Genomic DNA, 21,751 nt, shown 5'->3' on the forward strand with positions numbered 1-21,751 from the left:
CCGGTGCTTCAGTGGACGGCAGTTATATCGGACCTTATGCCTCCATTCACCATATAGAGTTAGCACTGTACGAACGATTGTGTCTCAGCCAGAGACGACAGTGCGCTAGTCAGTATCGCACTGGCCAAAAGTCGCATTCACAGCTTCTTTGTTCAACTCTATTCGAACTTAAAGTGACTCACCTTTTGCAACGTCACCGCTCTCAGTCTCGTAAAATAACTCATTTTTACGAAGACACGGTTTCAAGCACTCTCCCTTCTCGTTGTTGTTTTTTCCGAGGAAAAAAAGAGAGAGAAAATGGGTTCCTCAGATATTATCGATCACTCGCCTCACCAGGCTGATCCCTCGCCTCCAATTCCAACGGCCTCTAACCTTATTCTTATTGACAACTACGACTCTTTCACCTGGAACATTTACCAGTATCTCGTTCTTGCAGGAGCTACGGTTACTGTCTATCGAAATGACAAGGTCACTGTGGATGAAATCATTGCCAAGAAACCCACCCAGATTATCATCAGCCCCGGTCCCGGTCACCCCGAGACTGATTCTGGTGTGAGCCGCGATGTCATTAGACATTTTGCTGGCAAGGTTCCTATCTTTGGTGTCTGTATGGGCCTGTAAGTGTTGGTCTTTCACTTGTATATCAATTCCTCTAACCTCCTTCCAGTCAGTGCATCTTTAATGTCTATGGCGGAGAAGTCAGTTCAGCTGGTGAATGGCTCCATGGCAAGACTTCACCGTTGACACATGACTCCAAGGGTGTGTTCTCTGGTCTCAAGCAGGGTGTTCCAGTTACTCGGTACCATTCTCTTGCAGGTACCCACGTCACTTTGCCTGAGGACCTGGAGGTTTCCTCTTGGGTGGCTAAGCCTGATGGTTCCCCTGGTGTCATTCAAGGTGTTCGTCACAAGAAGTACACCATTGAAGGTGTCCAATTCCACCCTGAGAGTATCCTAACTGAAGGTGGACGAGCTATGATCACAAACTTCCTCCGCATGCAAGGAGGTACTTGGGAGGAGAACACTCAGTTCCAAAAGTCTGGTTCTGCCAACAGTGACGATTCGGCTGCACCCAAGTCCAAGAAGAACAACATTCTGCAGCGAATTTACGCCAACCGAAAGGCTGCTGTGGATGCTCAGAAGCAAATTCCTTCTCAAAGATTTGAGGATCTACAAGTTGCATACGATCTTAACGCTGCCCCTCCCCAGATTCCTTTTGTCAACCGACTACGACAGTCTCCTTTTGACGTTGCTTTGATGGCTGAGATCAAGCGCGGTTCTCCTTCTAAGGGCATCTTTGCGCTGGATATTTCCGCCCCTGCACAAGCTCGAAAGTACGCTTTGGCAGGCGCAAGTGTCATTTCCGTGCTTACTGAGCCTGAGTGGTTCAAAGGCAGTATTGAGGACTTGAGAGCCGTTCGACAAGTCTTGGATGGCATGCCCAACAGGCCCGCAATCCTTCGTAAGGAGTTCATCTTTGACGAGTATCAGATCCTCGAGGCACGATTGGCTGGTGCGGATACTGTTCTGCTCATTGTCAAGATGCTTGATTCTGAGCTTCTACAAAGACTATATAACTATTCTCTCCAATTGGGTATGGAGCCTCTTGTTGAGGTTCAGAATGCTGAGGAGATGACGACTGCAGTCAAGTTGGGCTCCAAGGTCATCGGTGTCAACAACCGTAACCTCGAGAGCTTTGAAGTTGATCTCAACACCACAGGCCGGCTACGCAGCATGGTGCCTGAAAGCACAATCATTTGCGCGCTCAGTGGTATCAACACCCATGATGACGTTTTGATGAACAAGAGGGATGGTGTCAATGCTGTTCTAGTTGGTGAGGCCATCATGAGAGCCCCTGACGCCAGTGTTTTCATCAGCCAACTATGCTCTGGAACCGAGCCCCCTGCTAAATCTGATGTCGCGTCATCATTGTACGTCAAGATTTGCGGTACTCGAAGTCCTGAGGCTGCCCTGAAAGCTGCCGAGTCAGGGGCAGACTTCGTTGGCATCTGTCTTGTTCCTGGTGCCAAGCGATGTATCTCACATGAGACTGCCCTTGCAATCTCAGAAGCAGTGCACACATATCCTAGCACCCGAAAATACGAAACCCAAGTAGCAGCAGTAGACAACAAAGCCAAGGACTACTTCGAAGCTGCTGCCCAAAGACTTCGTAGCCCTCGACCTCAGCTCGTTGGTATTTTCCAAAACCAGCCTCTGAGCGAGGTTTTGGAGAAGCAGAAGCAATACGACCTTGACCTAGTCCAGCTTCATGGTGACGAGCCTATCGAGTGGGCAAGCCTCATCCCCGTGCCTGTCGTCCGATGCTTCAAGCCTGGCCAAGTTGGAATTGCGCGTCGAGGATATCATACTGTTCCTCTTCTTGACTCCGGCTCTGGATCCGGCAAGCTTCTCAATGTCACCAATGTCCAGGCTGTTCTGGAGAGCGATCCTGAGCTTCGAGTCTTCCTTGCTGGTGGTCTCAACCCTGACAATGTGGCTGAGTCTGTCAAGGCTTTGGGTCCCCTCGCTGATCGAGTGATTGGTGTTGATGTAAGTAGTGGTGTGGAGGAGGATGGAAAACAATGTCTAGACAAGATCGCAGCTTTTGTAAAGGCTGCCAAGGAAATTCGATAAAAGGTAGAATAAAATACAGGTTATACAATTGCAGAAAACTCCCATAAGCACTCAGTTTTGATTGAAGCTGTGAGGTTGTAATCCATTTCAAAGTGTCCCCCTCTTTCAAGTGGTCCTTATAATATTTCTTTCGTGGGGACCCTTTTACGAGGCACAAATATTATCATCCCGTTCTATACACTCTCTTTCCCATGGCCTAAGGCGCTATCAAACATGCACTTAGGCTCACAGTCTCGCATATTCATCTCTTATCACAACAAATCCTGATCTTGAGCTTTTACATTAACTTCTCTTCTTTTTTAAACCTCTTCCTATACTCTCACTCTTTATTCTATCTTATAACGAGGCCCTCGGTCTTTAGTAGAGGATCTCAAGGCTGATACTACTTTCTCTCTTCTAAAGTCATCATCTTTCACTTTTGGTCCTGACCAGCAACAACCTCTTCATCCCTTGCCACAAGACATCTTTACCTTCGCCTACCAATACTTATTCTGTTCTTCCTTCTTCAGTCTCTATTCTTCTCCTCATTCGACTTCTACCTCCTAGACCCAAGTACAACATTGATCGGTCCTCGTCCTTCAGCTTTTCGACAATTTATCAACATTACACGAATTGCAGCAGACATGGTTGCTCAGATCTTCAAGAGCCGTATAATTGCAGCCGCAGGGCCTCTCCCTGGTCAGTTGACAGTGGAAAACCTGAGGCGATGGACCTCACTTCGCAAAGGCGTCTTTATCGAGGACTTTGACGAGACTGTCACTCATCTCCTCTGCACCAAGGAACAGTTCGACAAGAAACTTCCCAAAGGTACTAATTTTTGTTTCTTGTTCTCTTTCTGTGGTAACTACTTATAACTTTATAGTCAGAAAGGCATTGAAACTTGGAAAGGGCATTCACATTGTTCATTGTGACTGGTTCGAGTACTCGACAGTCAAGAACAAGAAATTGCCTGAAGCGGACTATTCCATGAGAAGTCTCGTCGCAAAGGAAAACGCAAAGAAGAGAGAAAAGGCTCGGATCGAGAAGGGTAAAAGGAACGCGGAGAAATTTGTTAACACAAGTATGTTCTTCAAAGTTTTGCTGATTTATGAAAACTAAAGCTCTACTAGACCTCTTCCACCTCTATCGAGACCGTCTTAACTTTGTCTACCAGGTCGACATCACTCGAGATAATGAGTTCACAGGCGAGTTCGGACAGAAGTATTCTCTTTGTGTAAGTAAGATCTCTCCCTCTCGTGTGTCTTGGTACTAACAGTAAACAGTTATGGGAGTCCAACGCCAAACCTCACTTGTACTGGTTCACGGCCAAATTCCTCAAGCATAAGGGCAGCGCTCAGCCCGTGTATCACCGCCCTAGTCCTCACGAGGGAAAATGGAGGGCGCAGATGGAGCTGTTCGTGGACTTCTTCAAGAAGAAGACCGGGATCGATTGGCAAGATCGCGTATCACTAGCCCAAACAATGCCCAGTTCGTATTTTCAGTACGAGCCTCCGGTATGTCTGAAGTCAATTATTCTTCATGAAAATAATGTATTAATAATATGTAGTCCAGAGGGAAACCCATCGGGAGACGTCTGAAGCACGACATTGAGTATTGTCGAGAGATCAATGCTGGGATTCGTGGATTGCCGTGGCCTCCCCTCGAGGAAGAAGAGCGTAAGACTGACTCGGTTGAAGATGAGTCTGATGATGGCCCAAGAGCCCTTGAAGAAGAAGGCGAAGACGAAGTGATGGTTTCACCTCCCGATTCCCCTCGCGCTCCAAAGGACGAGTCTGGCACGGATCCAAAGGAGTCTGGAGACGACATTGAAATGGCTTCTCCTCCTGATCCTGAGAAGCTTACCGATGAAAACGATTCCTGCTCCAGCTTTAAAATCCCTCGAGAAGAAAGGGAAGATATTCCCCCTTCTGAGTTTGAGCATTCTCAAGACGAAAAAGCAGCTATCGCTAATTCAGAGACCCTTGAGGGCGAAAAGAAGGCCGAATCACCTCCTGAGTCTGAAGAAGTTCAGGAAGCAGACAAACCGCCTGATGCCTCTATGGACGCAGAGACCAAGAGTGCTCTTGCTACCCCAGCCTCTTCTATTGATAAGAAAGACCTCTCACATGCAGTAGACGAGGGCGCCGCCGTGGTTCCTGGTGATGTAGGCGAGATTGGAATCTCCTTTGAATTCGAGACACGAGAGTCTCTTTAGTTGGAGTTCATCTGATGGTTATGGGTATTACAGGCTTGCTATCTTGCTGGGCATGACAGAAACGAGTGCGCCAGGTCTCGGGTTATCAATTTTGAATCTCAACCCCAATTGCTAGGGAGCTTGAGAATGGGTTACTATCGGCTGGGGCAGCATATGATTGGGACGTGCATATCTTGGGAAACTTGGGGACAGTTGCTCAGTAAGCTTGGCGTATATGGAACGATAGCTAGTTACACAGCAATGCTCGTAATGGCTTATAATTTATTCATTTATACACAAACCGATGTGTTATTGCCAGTCTCCTTGTTGTTTCCGAGCTTCAGAACCTCAACTTCGGTAAAACAAAGACCACGAGTGTGCATGCCACAGCAAGCAAAGCGATATATGCATACAGGAGTAGCCTCCCAAAATATCCCTTTCCTTCTGTCATCCTCTTGAGCATACCCATTCGCCCCTTCGCCGCCTCCATGCTCTGTTCCGTCTTATCCATTCCCTCACCTGCACGCGCCACTACGTCCTTGTCTGCCTCAAGAGTAGTTGAGAACCGTTGTGAGCTTGACTTTAGGGCACTCGCCATCTGAAGAATCGATTCGGAAAGGGCTTCCTGTTCGGCTCGTTGATGGTCAAGTAAGGCTTCGGCTGTTGCTGTTGATGTTTGGGGAGTAGTGGGTTTACTCCGGTTGGCGAAAAGCGCCGCGCGTGCTGTTGAATGGGCAGGCGTTGATGAAGATGAAGGTGCGCCTCTTGATCTTAGGTTCTGCGTTGTTTGTGTGGGTTGTTGTTTGTGCTCTTGCGATGTTGTTGACGTGTCAGGGGGTGTTGTTGATGCTGGTGCTGGTACTGTGGCTGTTGTCACTGGTATCGTTGTTGCCTCGGGGGGTTCTGACTCGGCATCATCATCTTGTCCTGAGCTTTCAGTGGGTTGGCCTGTTGATATGGAATCGACTATGCTATCGCTCGGCGTCGGTATTATTTCTGAGAGGATATCTTCTCCGTCGGTACTCCCATCATCTTCGTCCTCTTCAATTGCCACCTGTCGTAATGTCAGCTTCAATCCTTTGCCTTGTCCTGTAAACCATTTCTTACTTGTCTCAAGTCTTCTAATCGATCCAGTAGCAGTCCTAGAAGCTCTCTTTTCGCATTCAAGTCGCTTTGTACTTCAGCCCTCCGACCTGGCGCTTTAATCCCCAGCGCATCGTGTTCTAGTTTCGTCAAAGAGTTTCGTGCGTATTCGAGGTTCTATAATTCAGAGTCAGTGTATACGGATGTCTAATCGGGCACAGGCACTCTTACAGATGCTACTCGTGCTCTTTCGAATTCGCTCGATCGTAGTCGTCGTTCGCGGTCGCTATCTGTATGAAGAACGGTCTTTTGTAGTCGCAGCAGCAGGTTTCCCAGCTCTGCCGATGCAATATCGATTGCGCTTCTATTGATTGAAGATACGGTACAATGCGAGAGTCGCGCCATGGTTGTATTTTTGTTTGGTTGTCGATCTCCTGAATCTTCCCCGTCTCTGGTGCTGTCGTTGGTGATTTTAGTGACGTGTGAAGTTCAAGGAAGCTCAAGCTATAGCGGGTCTTTGTAACTTGAGCATGTGCCAGCCAAGTCACGTCGCAACTTACAAGACCGTAACGACCAACCGGACTCTTGATGAAAACGAACAGTCTCTATATAAAAGCTATACAAAGATATAATTGGGTTCATATACATTTCGTAACTTAATAGGTTTGAGGACTTTGAACATCATTTGACCTGTGTCGGATCAAGGACTGTACTACTAGGTAAGTACCTAAGTGAGTAGATCAACCAGCTTATATTCGTGTACCCATTATCATTCGCAGAGTCATGGCCAAGACAAAGCGAAGTGACCATAATAAGAAACTCCAGAACCACTGCAATAGGTACACAATGGAATACAGAACCCAACAATAATAATTTATGACTCGTTGTTTGAAGGAACAAACCCCCGTGTTCAGTGTTAAATATCCTACCCTATACAATGTAAATTGGTTCGATCAGTCCCAATACCTAAACGCCATGCGCCGCTTTAAAATGAACAGGAACACGACAGTAAAACTATCCAGGAACCGATGCTATAGTTATCCGCTCTGTTGATGTTCTCAACGGATGGAGAACTTCGAGAGGAATGGCCGATTCAGGCGAAGCATGAGAGGCCGCCAGATGCTTGACAATTGCCCAAATACCGAAAGCTCTGCGTTCCCCCTCAAAACACAAGTTCCGATAACATAGTGGTTGATGTTCTTTTGAGTTTGGTGGTCGACCTAGTCTCTTGGTTCACTTTTCCTATCGTCACCTCCATCCTTTTCTTCTTCTTCTTTCTCCAAAGCATTGCGCAGCCTCTCTTGGCGCTTCCAATGACCTCCCTCTTCATAGTCTGCGCTGATCTTCAATGCTTTCCGTAGTCGTTCGCTCTCCTTAATCTTGGCATCAGCCATCTCGTGAACCTGGTGTTGCTTGAATGTCTTTCTTTGGCCGCCTCTCCTCCCAGAATTCATCTCGGCGAAGAGTTTTTGTCGGAGCTCGTCGCATCGCCTATCGATCTCGTCCTCGTCGACCCTTGATCGTGTTAGCACACTCAGCTATGCAATTGGATGTATTCAAAGTTGTACTCTTCTTCTTCAAGCTTGTCCCTCAAGTCAAAGACCTTAACTTCGACCTCGCGCTTGCGGTCATGCTCCAGGATCCCCTTATCTGGCTGCCGTTGCTTGTGTCGCAAGCTATCGAGGTCTTTGGGATAAGGAGCGCCGTAGTCGCGAGGCTTGATCTGAGCAAGGTTGCGTTGGACGTAGCCCGAGGTGCCACTGCCACGGGGAGTGTTGAGACCAACGTTATCAGACATTATAGAGTAGGCAGAGTGTTGTGTTTTGAGTGTTGAAAGGACTATTGGTATAAGCTGGCGCGCAGATAATGTTATGGACAATCGAGATCTGTGATCGATGCGACAGCAACAGGCAAGGTGGATATTGGTGATGTAGGACCCTTCTCTGCCGCTGTCGCTCCAGATAAATCCTTACCGCCTACCTCTCTCGGAAGATAAGATAAGCAATTATCGCCCCTCCATCATGGAGGGGCATGGAATATTTGGATAATTTGTAAGTGAGTCAACATTTGAATGTTGACAGCACAGCCCATTACTTTTTATTCTTTTCATACAAGTAACATAATAATTGGATACTGAGGACTTCTCATACTCTAAGCTTTTGGTTCAAGACCTTCGATAACACCCAAGATGCCTCACGTTCCCGCTTCAGCTGAAGCTGACAGCCAAGGCGATGCGCCTGAGCTCGTTTTCCCACCAGTCACTAAAGATCACATCCAAAACTGCTCCTACGACTCCTGGTTTCCCAAATACCGAAGTTCATGTCTCAAATCCCGCATCATACCGCTGCCCCCTTCTTTCGTCGAGTATCTCCATGAAGACGGTATAGTTCTTGCAGATGATGATGAGAATCAAGACGAGCCTGAAGAAGAATGGCATGCATCATCCAATACATCTGCAAGGCCTCAAGTTCAGGATCCCGATTCGTCAGATGATGAGGAAGACGAACCAGAAAGGCTCCCTCCTAACCAGAGATTCCCGGAGACACACAATCTCATCAAAGAGAAGATTGCAGAATTAGGTGGCTCAGTTGCGCCCAAGTTGAACTGGTCTTCACCAAAGGATGCCAAGTGGATTTCGCCTCATCAGAACACACTCAAGTGCACGACCCCAAACGACATCTACCTACTCCTTAAGTCATCTTCTTTTGTTTCTCACGACCTCGATCACGCCTTTGATGACTGCACTCCAAGACCTCCGACCAAGCCATACGCACCCATTCTTGTTCTAAGACCATTCTTCACCCCTCATGTGGCCCTCGAATTTCGATGTTTCGTCAAGCACAGAAGTCTCATTGGTATCACACAGCGAGATCTCAATCATTATGCTTTCTTAGAGCAGATTCGACCTCAGCTGTGGCGCAAGATCAAGACATTCTTCCGAGAGAAACTGAGGTTCACATTTCCTGACGCCAGCTTCGTCTTTGATGTTTATATTCCAGAGAACTCCTTTGAGAAAGATGGACTTGGAAAAGTCAGGTTAATGGATATCAACCCATGGGCTCCTCGAACAGACAGTCTCCTTTTTGGCTGGCAAGAGCTTCTTGAGATGGATGTTAAGAACCCCCTCTATGGAACATCAAGTAATGAGGCCGGCGCGGATGTCAGCGGTGATGACACAGTCACAGAGGGTGAGGAGGAGGATGACGATATCGAGTATCGACCTGAAATGAGCCCTGAATTCAGGATAATAGAAAAGGATGACCCAGCTGCATACAACTTTAGTAGCCCCCAATACTCAGCGCACAAGCTACCAAAAGAGGTAGTCGATGCAAGCATGGGTGGCCAGGGAGGGTTGATGGAGTTTGCGATGCAGTGGAAGGAGATCACCGAGGGACGAGGAGATGGAATTTGGGAACAGGCTTCTGGTGCTAGGCAATAGAATCTCAGAACTAGATAAAATGAACAACCTATTGAAGAGTGAATTGGTTATCTACTCGTCCGTTCGTTGAATAAGCCATTGGGCAACATTGAAGAGAACTGAGCTTAGAGCATCGATATGCCCAATCAATGGTGACGCAGGGGCAGGTAAGATATTCAGGATACCAGAGATTTAGGAAAGAGAGTTATTATATGATATTTTGGATGTTCTCCAGTTCAATGAGTTGAGTTCACCAATTTCATAGGGGTTGAACACCATAATTTGGTGAACTTGACCAGAGACACTCCTGCATAGAGCCGCATGTTCACCAAAGCTTGTGCTGTTCTTGCAAGTGAATGATTAATAGAGCCAATGAAATAACTGTACGCCTCTATGTTTACATTTACGTCAGAGAAATGCATCTGCCTGCCCATAGTAAGTGACCTCGCCTGCTCACGTACTGTGCTGGGGCGCGAGACGCACGGCGCGTAGAAAACGCGTAAAACAGTGGGGTCACTTCGCCAACAGCTCACAGCTACTTTTGCCCCCAGCCTGCTTCTCCCTTTTCTTCTTCCCTCCCTTCTTTTTGTCACCCATTCTTTTTATCCTTGTCAAGAATATATTCGCACTCATATCAAATTACCTACTATTGTTGATTAGATATTCTTCTTTTACCATACACCGGCTGTTAGTCTCCCAAGGACTCTGTATAAGTTTACCTTGCGATTCTTTGGCAACCCTCGAGATTTGTATCTCGCCCTTCGCCTTCAGAATGGGCAAAATGAAGGCTGGGCGCAGCACGCGCCGACACACGCCCCTCCCCAATACTTCAACACGTTCTTCAAACCGCATTGCTGCGAAGAAACAGACCAAGGGAACGAAGCAAGCTGGGTCGAGCCAGGAGAAAATTCCATCTGCTCCTCATGAGCCTGCTTCTTCTCAGGAAACTCTAAAGAACTCGACTGATTCATCCAACCCAAACAACTTCAGTAGCTTCAGCAGCTATAACACTAATGAGTATGTTGAGCTTCCCTCACTTGCGTCCACACACTTACTCAATACCACTAGCAGCCACTCAGCTGAGCAGGCCGAGGGAACTCTAACCCTCGCTCACCGTAATCCTCAGGTCCATGGAACCGGTGTTACATCCTCAAATCCTTCCAACAACACAGCTGGATCAGACACACCCCAGCTGACAGCTGGCGACGTCGCTCTAGAAATCTACGGCAGCAGAATACTGATCGACAGCACTCTCGGTAAAAAGCTAGCCGGCGAAGCATCACTACGACCTATCCGGCAACGTCGCTCTGACATGGTTCTCAATATGGAGCGCCGCAGCAATGTCGAAGCCTTCTTGGCTCATCTCACTGGAGTCCAGGTCAGCCGTTCTTGCAAGAATTGCTCCAAAGGACACGGTCCTTGGTCTGAATGTATCATCTATGATGGCCAGATGTGTGGTAGCTGCACAAATTGCTGGTTCAATGCCAGTGGTTCTCGATGCACTTTTCACGGTAAGTTGACCCTCATGCCACACCGATATTATGAATCGACACTGACAAACTTTCCAGAGAATAACCAAAACTCCATCTATGCCCCGGCACCATTGTATCATCCTCAATCCGCGGGGATGCCAACTCAGCCTTTTCAATACGCCCAGCTCAATCCCCAGGCGCTTCCTCAGGGCATCCTCCCTATGAACCGAGAAGCTACCGCGTCCCTCTACGTGGCACCTCAAATGCGTAACCAGTTCGCTCTGAGCATTTTCCAGTCCTTGGGAATCGGTTCCGGCGAATAGAATTTGCCAGGTCCCGCCAACAACATGATCGGCAATGTTGTCTCAAATGTCGCTGCTATGAGCCAAGGAGAACGAAAGTTTGCACAAGTAGAAAGGGCTGCCGAGGAGCTTGGTATTCGCCTTGCGGAACTCCACGAGTTCCTTGCCACCCCCGAGGGTAATGCGTTCGTGACCCAGCTTTCTGGGATGGCTGCTCCCCAGCAAATCTCTTCTGGGGACGATCAATCCAAGGAGCCACTTTCCCAAGAGCCTTCTTCACAGAACAATGCCCACCAGGAGCACGGTTCCCAAGATACTTCTTCCCATGAACCTTCCTCTCAGGAGCAGTCTGCTCAGCAAACCTCGTCACAGGAAGGCTTTTCTCAGGGAAACATCGAAGCACATCTTATGGCATTCGCTCTCGTAAACACTCCGCCATATGAGAACTGAGTGGTTCCATGCTCAGTGAGACCACCGACGCATAAAACTTCCATTGAGCAAGGCCTAATGCTATGACGACCCTCAGCAATGCATCTAAGACGCAGAACACAAAAGAATAAAAAGACCAGTCAACAAACCTATAGAAAAGTCGAGTGATGTAAGTCCACTCACACGGTTCACTGCAACCCACTAACCAAGTCGCAGTGCTCCTTGATCTCCCTTAACCCAGAATTTGGAACCCCTCGCTTATTGTGTAATCTCAAGTGAGTTTGCCGCTTGTTTCGGGCTACTCTCTGTCTTGAGACTACTATTGGAATACACATTGTGTCACCACTGGATGAGAAGACTGTGCACCAAATCAACATGCTCGTAGTTATGAGCGTGTACGCCATATTCGAGCAATAATCATCCGCCATTTCATTTTGCGAATCTTTCTTTTTTCAGTACCGCGGGCTGGCTCGACTCAAGACACATGTCGCCACTCTTCGATGTTCGTGCAGTTCAGCCGAACTATTTTCTTTACCAACAATTGTATGATCATGTATTCAGGACAAACCGATAGCAAGGGCAGAGTTTGGCTAGCAAGGTTAGCAAGTGTATGGCAACTTTCAAGTAGTCTTGGAGGCTAGGCAGTCTAGGTTGGCGCTAGAGGGATATCGACTACTATCTGTACCAGTATCGATCTCGAGCAAGAACAACTCAAAGGCTCTGGGATACCTTTATGCCGAGATTGTCGGATATAGTCTATAACGAGTAGCCTAGAGTATAGTAGTCCTGACAGAATTGAGATAGCCGAAACAAACAAGATCATTAAACACGTAAGTCGCGATAGGACACGACTATTTGCTGCACATGCATTTTTTATATGAGCGGTAGAAGCTGGATCGGCGCCACTTGTACGGTTTTCGTGAAACATTCCCTTTCTTGCTATCTCATATATATTCTTCCTCCCAGGAGGGAGAACAAAGTTGAGTCAAGTCACATGATCTTGTTTATGTCGGTCTCGAGGACATCATCACAAGCAACATCCAACTGCTCCCACGCATGTCTCATATCTTAGAGACAAAACCTCCATAGTTCTGTAGGGTGATGGACCCGGATGTGTCCCCGTTGAGAAACGTGCGTGGGTAGCGCGCGTTAACATCCTCTGCTCTGCGCAAAAACGGGCACTGGGCTTGACTTCAAGACATACGCCAAAAGAAATGTGAGTCAAAATGCAAGCGAAAAGAGCAAACAAGACAAGTGCGGAATTTTGCGACAGGCGGTGTGTTTGTTTCAGACAAAAGACGTGCCAAATCATTATTTTACAGTATACTTGATAGTTGAAATTAAACGAGAAAACACCGCATCCGAGTGACGAGTGAGTAAACAATACAATGCTAACGTGTGGTGGGTAAAAAGGCATGGACGGTAGTGGTAGGAAAGAGTTTCGTAATTAAACAAAGTAGATGACCACCATCTTCCGTCGCCCGTACTGTTTAGATGCAAATAATGACCCCTTCTTCCAGCCTCGTCCGTCACGCTCTTGAACGGGCAAATCATATCTTCCCGACGTCATGGGCGGCCATGACCACTGGCCTTCGCGGCTTCATCATCCGTGGTCCACCGTTCTTAAAATCCTTCTCCCTTTAAAAAGACGTTTTTGTGATACAAGGCAACTCCCATCCATCAACCGGAAAATCCTTACAAAGAAACGGAACCAAGGTCGACCTGGGCACAGCCAAAGCTAGTAGTATATCTGGCGTAATGGGTGAGCCGGACCGTCAGTAACCGTCGTCGACCCTAGGAGTCACGCAGTTGTTGACTTGCGCCTTCGCTCCTCCGGTATGACGAGTACAAGAAAAAATCGTGAGCCATATCCCCGTGGCCCATCTAAGCAGTGTCGTTATTAAGTTCGAGGGTATTCGTGTTTTGTGACAGCAAGAAAAAAAAATCATTTAGATAAGACCACAGAGACGCAGGTTCTCTTGGATGATGATGTCTGCGACTTGTTAGAATACTGGAATTTGGGCAACACTCGAGTCGGGGTAACTTACCGTTGACAGCCGCCATGACGAAGCGGATCTGAGTGGTATCGGTTGCGCAGGTGAAGTGGGTATAGATCTGCTTGGTCTCGTGTTGGTTCAAGCTGACGAAACGGTTGAGGATGTAATCGCAAGCCGCGGCATAGTCGTCACCGCCCTCGTAGTCAGGGAAGTAGTTCTTCATGGGGCTGACAGGCAGCTTCTCCTTGAAACGATCGATCTTGTTGAGGAACAGAATGATCGATGTCTTGATGAACCACCTTGAGTTGCAGATGGAATCAAAGAGAGTGAGAGCCTCCTGCATTCGGTTGACAGTCTCATCCTCAAAGAGGAGCTGATCGTACTCGGAGATGGCAACCAAGAAAAGAATGGTGGTGACGTTCTCGAAGCAGTGAATCCACTTCTTTCGCTCGGATCTTTGACCACCGACGTCAAACATTCTGTATGTGAGGTCGCCGATGATGAATGTGGTCTCAGTAATACCGGTGGTCTTGACACGAGATCGGAGGACATCCTGGTCGTTAGGCATGTAATCAGGAGCAGCAATGCGAGCAATGTTGTCGAAGTAGCTATTGAATGTTAGTAAACGAAAGTAGTTGTTTCCCTCAGATGTACATACTATCGGGCTGAGTCGTTAAGCTGGTACTCGCGAGATCGCTTGAAACATTCTTGCACACCACGATCCTTCCACAAAGCCTCGATGGCGCTGCCAACCTCGGGGGGGAGGACATCGCCTTCGATCTGAGCGGGTTGCATGAAGATGGTCTGAACGTGGTACTCCATGCGCTGGTCCTCAAGCGGAAGCTCGAGAGACTCCATAGCCTCGAGGATAACACGCATTGACTGAACGGTGTTGCTGAAGATGATTTCCTTGAAGGATTCCCGCTCGTCGCGTGAGTAGCCTCCCTCGTGAATGAGCTTCATCTGCTTGAGGATGGTGGACTTTCCAGATTCACCAGCACCTGTGAGCGTGTTAGAAAGCGGCCAGATCGACAGTCTTCGCGACTCATTGCTTGAGAATCGCGCGTGGCCGAAGTAATTGGTAAACATACCGAGCAGAAGCATCTTGATCTCGTTTCGCTGCATCATCTTGTCGCGCTTGAGCTGGTTCTCAATCTCCTCATTCCGGGCCTTGCCCTCCTTCTCCTCTGTGCTCATTCCGCAGCCCATTGTGACGGTGGTGCTGTTTACTCCTGTTTTTCGCAAGGTTTATAGGAAATGCTGGGATTGATTAAACAACGTCGACGACGCGGTGTTTACGTGTGTCGTCGTGGTCGCGAGATAGGTGGGTGAATGGGTACAGTCTAGAGCCGTCGACGTTAGTGATTAACAACGCTCGAAGTCGTGGCTCTAACGAAAGACAATCTGGTCGAGGGTAGAAGGATCCCGACTTGTCAAGGTATAGAGAAGAGAAAAGAGATGAGATGGAAAAAGCAGACGAAAGCGAAGGCGAAGGCGATGTAAGGTTGAGGTAAGGTAAAAAGGTGGAGTGAAGGAAGAGAAAAGGAGATGCAGAAGCAGCTTTTGGCGTAGCGCAGTAACTGGGGACCGGGACCGGGACTGACTGGGACTAAGGTGCGCTACGACTGGGGGAGAAGAGAGGCAGCAATTTGGGGCACGACACACGAGTCGTGCCAGCAAAGGTCAAAAAGGCCCAGCCCAGGGCGGAATCTCTCGCGCCTCCTCCCCTGGGCCAGGGGGTGAGGGGCCCCTAAAGGTTGGAGCTTTTTAGGTAGCCCGGGGGGTGGAGAACAGGGGGTGTATCGTGGTACCTCATATGCTGTTCTGGGATTGAGGTGATGAAGTGAGGAACAGAAAGAAATGAACAGGCGCAATCGCGTGGAGAACTGGGATGTGGTAACTAACCTTCTGAATTGACCTCACAAATATCGTTGAGACAGTCAGTAACAAACTTCGATTGTGATGACCCGGTACGGCGGCGAAATGTCCTCTTCTTTACTGGTGATGATACGTCAATGCTAGAGGGCGAAAGGCAAAGAAGCTGGAGAGGCAAAAGCGGCTGGCGGGTATGCGGATGAAATGGGACGTGACAGGACAGGATAAGCGGGTGGGAATGAAGATGAGAATGGATCGAACACCCCCAGTAGAGTAAATACAGTAGAGGAAACCCTAAATAAACGGACTGGAAGCCGGAAGGGGCACAAAGCAGTAATCACAGAAGGGGGGGATTGTGGTTTTAGAAAGGAGAGAGAATGAGTTAACAGATAGCAGAAGCAGAAGCAGAATTAAAGACGGTGGAGGATGGACGCAATTGGGAGAGGGAAAAAAGGATGCGGCCGGGGACACCGTCAATGAAAGTGTACCGGCTGCTGATTGGACAGAAGATAGAAAGAGGCGTGCCTTGAGCTCTTGGAGCCAGCCAGATGGGAACTGGTCTGGCACTGGAAGCCAAATAAGAGAAAAAGAAAATGAGATGAGATGAGCCATCCCAGCCAGGTACCGCTTGTTTTGCAGAAAACCCCAATGTTTGCCCGGTACCTTTCTGGTAAACCTTACCTACTAGAGTTGGTTAGCAGGGTCCTCTGCTACCGCTTTAGCCCCGGACACTTTCATTTGCATTAGGACCCATGGATCTCGTTTATTACCCGGGGGTCGTACAGATTTGGTGAGTGGAAGATGGCTTCCAAGTCTGCCCGTTATCACGAGCGGCTGAATCAACAGATACTTTGCAGGAAAACTAGAATTCCTCATACAACACTGTACCTCAGTAAATATCTTTTCACTCACTCAAAGTTGGATAGTAATTGCTGTTGAAGCAAATCGTACGGTACTCAAATTGTACCTGAACTAAGGGTCAGGGAACTATGGACCCTGGTAGCCATCCAATACTTACAGCAACATCCTGGAGGTTATCAAAGCGGACTCCAGGGGACAGACCCTCTCTGTATGCACTCCATTTCATCACCATCAGTGCACTTTCAGGGAGATTGGAGAGCATCAAAAGCACGCCAGGTCGCTGACAAGGCCAGGCCTGGCTGGCTACTTGACACGATCGCCTGCCTCGGTATTCTCACCAGAGTGAAAGTCCTGCGGTCTCCAATTCCTGGGGTCACCTTAGAAAGATACACAAATCACTGCTTGCATCCATCCAAGTATACAGTGTGTAAATTCCTCAGCGCAGCCTTGAGCTCGGAGCCTCCCCCACTTCAGTATCGCTTGAGAGATCCAGCTTCTACTGGACATCCCCATGTCATAAGTGGTCGATCCATTGGTTGCCCAGCAAAGCTCCCACTGGTTCTGGCTCGTGGCGGGGACCAAAGCCATGCACTTAAATGCATAGTGATGATCATCGCATCCGCTGTGACAGTGCTGCATGGCGGGCGACAGGAAGAAATTTATCAGCACCTGCAAAGAGCCGGTTCCTCAATCGAACAATATGCTAAAACCCGTCCTCAAACGAGCGAACCTTTTCCCGGAACCAATTCAGAGCCAGACCAGGACCACGGTGAGGTGGAGTAATGGTGCCATCTACTTGGCTGTGGGTATCCATGGGAGATGGGCATGGCATGGCATGGTTTCTAAGTTGGAGCGAACGGGCAGGCATTGACAAGCCCGTCTCATCAGCTAATGAAGCGACGTCTTGACTCTCGCAAAAGGAAAAGCGCCCGCTAGCCACTATCTAAATTAAAGATACCTGCTCTTATTCCAGTCGTTCGTTACATCGCCATGCTCTATGGCCGGTTGCAGAACAACTTGATTAGCTTTGGAAGCCAGTGGAGCTTTGTCGTTCGTCCCAATCGATTCAGACAAGACCTGGCCTACTGGGGTATAGCGCCTTGCCCGGCGGCGGGATGATCATGAAAGCCAAAGTGCAGACGATCAAATGAATCAGGAAGGGTATCAGTGGGAGACTATGAATAGTGGCAGAAGCTTGGTGCGACACTGATGACGATGCCAATGTTTTTATGGTTCGAAAAGCCAATCGGACACGCCCGAGAAATCACTTTTTGGCGGTTCGTTTCCAGAAGATATCAATAGTCAGTTATCGGTCATATATCGCAATTGAAGTGTTGAAAGAACGGTACCGCAAGCGAACATGGCTGTTTCTGGCATGAGGAGTTAACTTCAGCAGCCATACATACTCCGTACTGTACGGAGAATCAACCGATCTGCGGGCAACGAAACATGTACAAATAGGGGCCATCCTTCTGAACTGTGGAGTTGTTACAGCTCTTCGATGCACGGCACGACAGCTAATAAGGCTGGCTGGTAGGCTTGAGAGAGATGACTAACTGCATGATACTGATGAAGCTCTGTTCTGTAGTTGAAACACCCTTCATACAGAACTGGGACCCAGTCTCGATGTTTGTTGTTTGAGCTTGATAAAGCCGTAGAGCCGTAGAGTTGCAGTCTTGATCATTTCGGCTCGGATCCGAGTTTCATTCAACCTGCAGTGCCCATCACAGGCCAGGGAACTTGATCCGAAACGTCAGGTCAGGTCAGGTTCTCAAATCCTTTGAGGTGTGCTATAAGTGCCCTGAGCTTAATGCGACGTTAAAACGGCGAATATTCGTCTGTGGCCGTGTTCAGGAGTTACTTCAGTATCTTGTGTGATGTGATGTTGCGATTGGCCAACAGTTGCCGTTACAGCTTACGAGTTGACGCAAGAGTTAAAGTGCTGTGGCTCCATGTCACGATGGTACCTTGCATCATGATCCATTTGTTTTCGTTTTCAGAGCATCTGCAGGTATCGTCAACAAACACTCTCAAAGTTAATTACAGTGGAAGTTTCAGGCTTGGCTATCACTTCTCACTTATGTACTGTTATGGTATCTATTAAACAATACTCCACATGCCATCATCATCACCATTATCAACAACACCAACTTATCTTTCCGCTCCTCAGCACGAGACAATATCGGCTCATTGCATCGAGGCGCGTATGTCCCGCCTCCCGCAGTCAGTCGGCATTATCTTGGTATTATCGTCCACCTTCAATAGTGCCGTGTCCTACTGTATCCATCTTCTCCGCATTGTTGCTCCTTTTGTGCCCTCAACTCCGGCCACTCAACGTTTCAGCCGTTTGAAGCATCTTTACTGAGCATTGTCACTATCGCTCCACATAGGCCACTGAATGTCAAATGATACTGCTAGTCTGCCAAGCTCCTTGTCTCCTGACCAGGGTCTTCCTAGTTGATGGGTCGTTGCACACGCTACCAAAGGGGGATCGCCCGAGAAGCGCCAGGGTCCTTCAATCACTAGCAGCGCTTTTCGGCACAGAAGCCATCTAGAAGAGGAACCTCCATAATTCTCTTCTGTGATGCCCGTGCTGTCATCCCTGTTTCATTGCTTTTTTTTTTTCTTTCTTTTTTTCCACATCGGAGCGCTTTCGATCACGAACTGCAGTCTTGATCAAGACTCTCCGGTCTGGGCTATCGAGCTACGTATTCGATCTGTGCAAGCTCATTTAGTATGAACCATGGCCTCTAGCATACTGCTATTATGAACCTTTGTAATATCCATACTGTAACAGTATAACTCGGGAACAGCTTGTGCGGCTGGCAGCAGGAACATGCTACACTAGCACCGTACTACGCACTTTATTTGTGACACAGCTTGCATCTTGCGTCCTCGTGTCTCATCGGAGTTAACAATCTTTATCCTCTCAACGGTCGAAGCGCATCGTGTCTATTAAACACTCAAAATCATGGTTCTGTCATCAGATCTACAGCTAGTGAGAGGAAGTGCCAGCTTCTGGGTGTCGCTGCGACATTCCGTCGATCATCAAGGAGCCGCGTGAGGCAGGGGAGTTTGGCATGACGGTCCGTCCGGTATCGATAGTATCAAACGACCAAAGACACGCAGACCTTTTGTTGTTCGCTTCTTCCTTGACTGACACTGACAGTTTGGCTATCATGATCGACAAAGTCCGAGCAAACAATCTGGGAATAGTTACAAAGTCCGCTTCTGTTGTCTCCTGCCCGGTTAAGCATTCCCGTATTACACTGTCCCCCAAGCCCCCTGTGAAGAGGCTTGTAAGTAATATCGTCGCGACTGACTCAAGTGTAGCGGACTTGGTGAGAGAACTACTAGTCTTTATGGAGTAGAAGGAGCCGTAATCCAATCAACTTCCCAGGGGAATGGACGCCGCGAGCTGAGGATCCTCAAGAGCCTCGGCCACACCCTCAACGGTAATTGGCCCCTTTCAGTAATTGGCAGTTTGGTTTAGTGGACGTCGTGCCCAAAGGCGATTCCGTGTTGGCCCACACGTTTCTTTGGTGGTTGGCTGCCGATGTCTCCATGTTGGTGATCAGACCTCTTCAAGTCCCTAGGATTTCTGATCACCTGCGCTCCAGAATCAAGATGTTTGTCAATATTTGGTAGAAAGCGTCATCCGGATTTCACCGGCTAAAGTTTAATGTCTGCCCACTTGCTTTTTTGGAATTGTTTCAAGATTGTTCGTTCTTGGGGAGTGATCGGTCCATTAGATCTATTCGCTAAGATCCAAGTCTCAGATCTTTAACCTCACATTGAATGATTGGTTATCCTTGCTCTGAGCTTCCGAGTTCCAGGAACTTGGTGCTGGGAGCACAGCACACGAACGATATGATGATCATCATCTACGATACACGGGCGCTCGACTGCGTCCGTTCTGATCGATGTTGTCATAACTTTCCACGGCCATGCGGAAATCGCTGGCTGGAAATACTGTGTATCGAACTGAAGACCACACATCCTTGCTAGCTGAAGAAGCTCTCGGACCCCAAATTTCGCGTGGGCTCTTGATGAAATAAAGCAATTTAAACAGCACCGGGACCACTCAAACCTTCAAGCTCCAGCACGATATTCATTTAGCGAAGTGGAGTTTATCAAGTTTCTAGACGGGACCATTTTCTCAAACAGGGTGGCCACATGGCAGGCTTGTTCCGCTTTTGATCTACTACTGATGCTCATGATATGCAAATCATCTCCAGTATCAACCTCTGAATGGCATCATCACCTGGTAACCAACCGAGGCTGGGAACAAAATTACAGATGCTTCTCTTTTCGATTCGATGTAACATATGATCTTTGGTTGCTAGCTTTAGTATCTTGGACTGATTTTCAGTGTTGCACGCTCAGCACATTCACACAAAGGCAGTGGCTACCTACTCAACACAGACACTCTCACAACAAGAGTTGCGAAGCTCTGCAACAACCCACTTGCTCATTGTTTCTCAATCCTCACTTACTACCGGTTGATTGTTGAGAGATTTGCATCAGACTCTGTTCTGGAAACTTTGGTAGGACGAGACCAGGCATGGCCAGGACAAGTCCCCGGAACAGACAATCCACTCGAGGATACATAGCGAAAGCGCTGGTTTGTTAAGTGACAAACTTGGCCATATTCTGATCAACTCGAATTAAACGACTCAAGTGACGGTTAAAGCCGGTCAGATTCTTGGTCAAATCTGAAACGGAGATTCAGCAATCTGGTGTGCGGATGGAACGGCCTGGGTCAGCCTCTGACGATTTCTCACGCAGACGATGAATTACGGTCTTCAGTATGCAATCGCAACAGGAAAACGGCTCTCTCTCTCTCTCTCTCTCTCTCTCCAGGTACTTCCACGATGCGCTGATGTTACCCTTGGGTCGGTTTTTGGGCCATTTGATGATCGATGGCATGTGAGTCAACATGATTCTGTCCGAGGTTGAGGTCAGTTCAGCGATACAACTCTCAACCAGATACCCTGATAGAGGGCAGTGCCGAGCCAATGTAACTCTGTCAGACATTGAACTTGGCTTGAATATTCGTACAGCCATCGGGAATGGCAATCTTCAAGATCGAAAAGTCTGTTTCCAGGCCAAAGCTTCTCAGCCTAACCAGAGACACTGATTGAGAATGGAGGCGTAAAACCAAACCCCGTAACAGGAAATCAATTATTAGCGGGCTGCCGCTATCACTTATAGGCTCCCCAAAACCCTCTGCAAGTTGTTTTTAAAGTTTGGTCTTGTCAAAAACACCTTCCAATTGTTTTGTTCCGTTGCCTCGACTTGACGTCTAGTGGCTGAAACTTTGTATAGAAATTTGTCGGCAGAGTTGAGCCTTTGCATACTTTGCAACGAATATTCGTTCATTACTATGGGGTACCCGCTTGGTGTAGATATTGCTATAATCGCTGTTGAGATCCGTATAAATAATAGACGCTTGTGGTGAAGAAGAGAAGATATCATAGTAGAGAGTATTCTATCCCTCTGGTGTAT

At 48.0% G+C, this 21,751-nt stretch overlaps 8 protein-coding genes across 8 annotated transcripts; 5 read left to right on the forward strand and 3 right to left on the reverse strand.

Moving 5' to 3' along the window:
• Positions 1-71: 71 nt before the first annotated feature.
• Positions 72-3,239, forward strand: FOIG_05133 (anthranilate synthase component 2). The gene is made up of 2 exons (XM_031203592.1): positions 72-617; positions 668-3,239. Exons 1-2 carry the CDS (start codon positions 298-300, stop codon positions 2,631-2,633), a joined length of 2,286 nt encoding a protein of 761 aa, XP_031067171.1. The 5' UTR covers positions 72-297; the 3' UTR covers positions 2,634-3,239.
• A 17-nt stretch (positions 3,240-3,256) lies between these two features.
• On the forward strand, positions 3,257-5,438 carry FOIG_05134 (uncharacterized protein; the record flags this gene model as incomplete). Its single annotated transcript, XM_031203593.1, has 5 exons — positions 3,257-3,440; positions 3,496-3,693; positions 3,743-3,846; positions 3,896-4,126; positions 4,180-5,438. 5 exons carry the CDS (start codon positions 3,257-3,259, stop codon positions 4,825-4,827), a joined length of 1,365 nt encoding a protein of 454 aa, XP_031067172.1. The 3' UTR covers positions 4,828-5,438.
• FOIG_05135 (uncharacterized protein) lies at positions 4,234-6,404 on the reverse strand. The gene is made up of 3 exons (XM_031203594.1): positions 6,121-6,404; positions 5,914-6,066; positions 4,234-5,860 (listed from the first exon to the last, which is right to left on the reverse strand). Exons 1-3 carry the CDS (start codon positions 6,292-6,294, stop codon positions 5,147-5,149), a joined length of 1,041 nt encoding a protein of 346 aa, XP_031067173.1. The 5' UTR covers positions 6,295-6,404; the 3' UTR covers positions 4,234-5,146.
• Positions 6,405-6,488: 84 nt separating this feature from the next.
• FOIG_05136 (pre-mRNA-splicing factor CWC21) lies at positions 6,489-7,833 on the reverse strand. Its single transcript, XM_031203595.1, has 2 exons — positions 7,458-7,833; positions 6,489-7,404 (listed from the first exon to the last, which is right to left on the reverse strand). The coding sequence occupies exons 1-2, from the start codon at positions 7,685-7,687 to the stop codon at positions 7,110-7,112; spliced, it is 525 nt and encodes a 174-aa protein (XP_031067174.1). The 5' UTR covers positions 7,688-7,833; the 3' UTR covers positions 6,489-7,109.
• Positions 7,834-7,921: 88 nt separating this feature from the next.
• On the forward strand, positions 7,922-9,386 carry FOIG_05137 (uncharacterized protein). Its single transcript, XM_031203596.1, has one exon. The coding sequence runs from the start codon at positions 8,078-8,080 to the stop codon at positions 9,326-9,328; it is 1,251 nt and encodes a 416-aa protein (XP_031067175.1). The 5' UTR covers positions 7,922-8,077; the 3' UTR covers positions 9,329-9,386.
• A 491-nt stretch (positions 9,387-9,877) lies between these two features.
• Positions 9,878-11,102, forward strand: FOIG_05138 (uncharacterized protein; the record flags this gene model as incomplete). The annotated part of the gene is made up of 3 exons (XM_031203597.1): positions 9,878-10,324; positions 10,376-10,818; positions 10,876-11,102. Exons 1-3 carry the CDS (start codon positions 10,080-10,082, stop codon positions 11,100-11,102), a joined length of 915 nt encoding a protein of 304 aa, XP_031067176.1. The 5' UTR covers positions 9,878-10,079.
• A 24-nt stretch (positions 11,103-11,126) lies between these two features.
• On the forward strand, positions 11,127-12,354 carry FOIG_05139 (uncharacterized protein; the record flags this gene model as incomplete). The annotated part of the gene is made up of 2 exons (XM_031203598.1): positions 11,127-11,679; positions 11,727-12,354. One exon carries the CDS (start codon positions 11,127-11,129, stop codon positions 11,529-11,531), a length of 405 nt encoding a protein of 134 aa, XP_031067177.1. The 3' UTR covers positions 11,532-11,679; positions 11,727-12,354.
• Positions 12,355-13,459: 1,105 nt separating this feature from the next.
• Positions 13,460-14,716, reverse strand: FOIG_05140 (guanine nucleotide-binding protein subunit alpha; the record flags this gene model as incomplete). The annotated part of the gene is made up of 4 exons (XM_031203599.1): positions 13,460-13,503; positions 13,559-14,115; positions 14,166-14,508; positions 14,599-14,716. The coding sequence occupies 4 exons, from the start codon at positions 14,714-14,716 to the stop codon at positions 13,460-13,462; spliced, it is 1,062 nt and encodes a 353-aa protein (XP_031067178.1).
• Positions 14,717-21,751: the final 7,035 nt, after the last annotated feature.

This window comes from Fusarium odoratissimum (genome assembly GCF_000260195.1).
Source record: "Fusarium odoratissimum NRRL 54006 unplaced genomic scaffold supercont1.6, whole genome shotgun sequence".
NCBI classification, from domain to species: Eukaryota; Fungi; Ascomycota; class Sordariomycetes; order Hypocreales; family Nectriaceae; genus Fusarium; species Fusarium odoratissimum.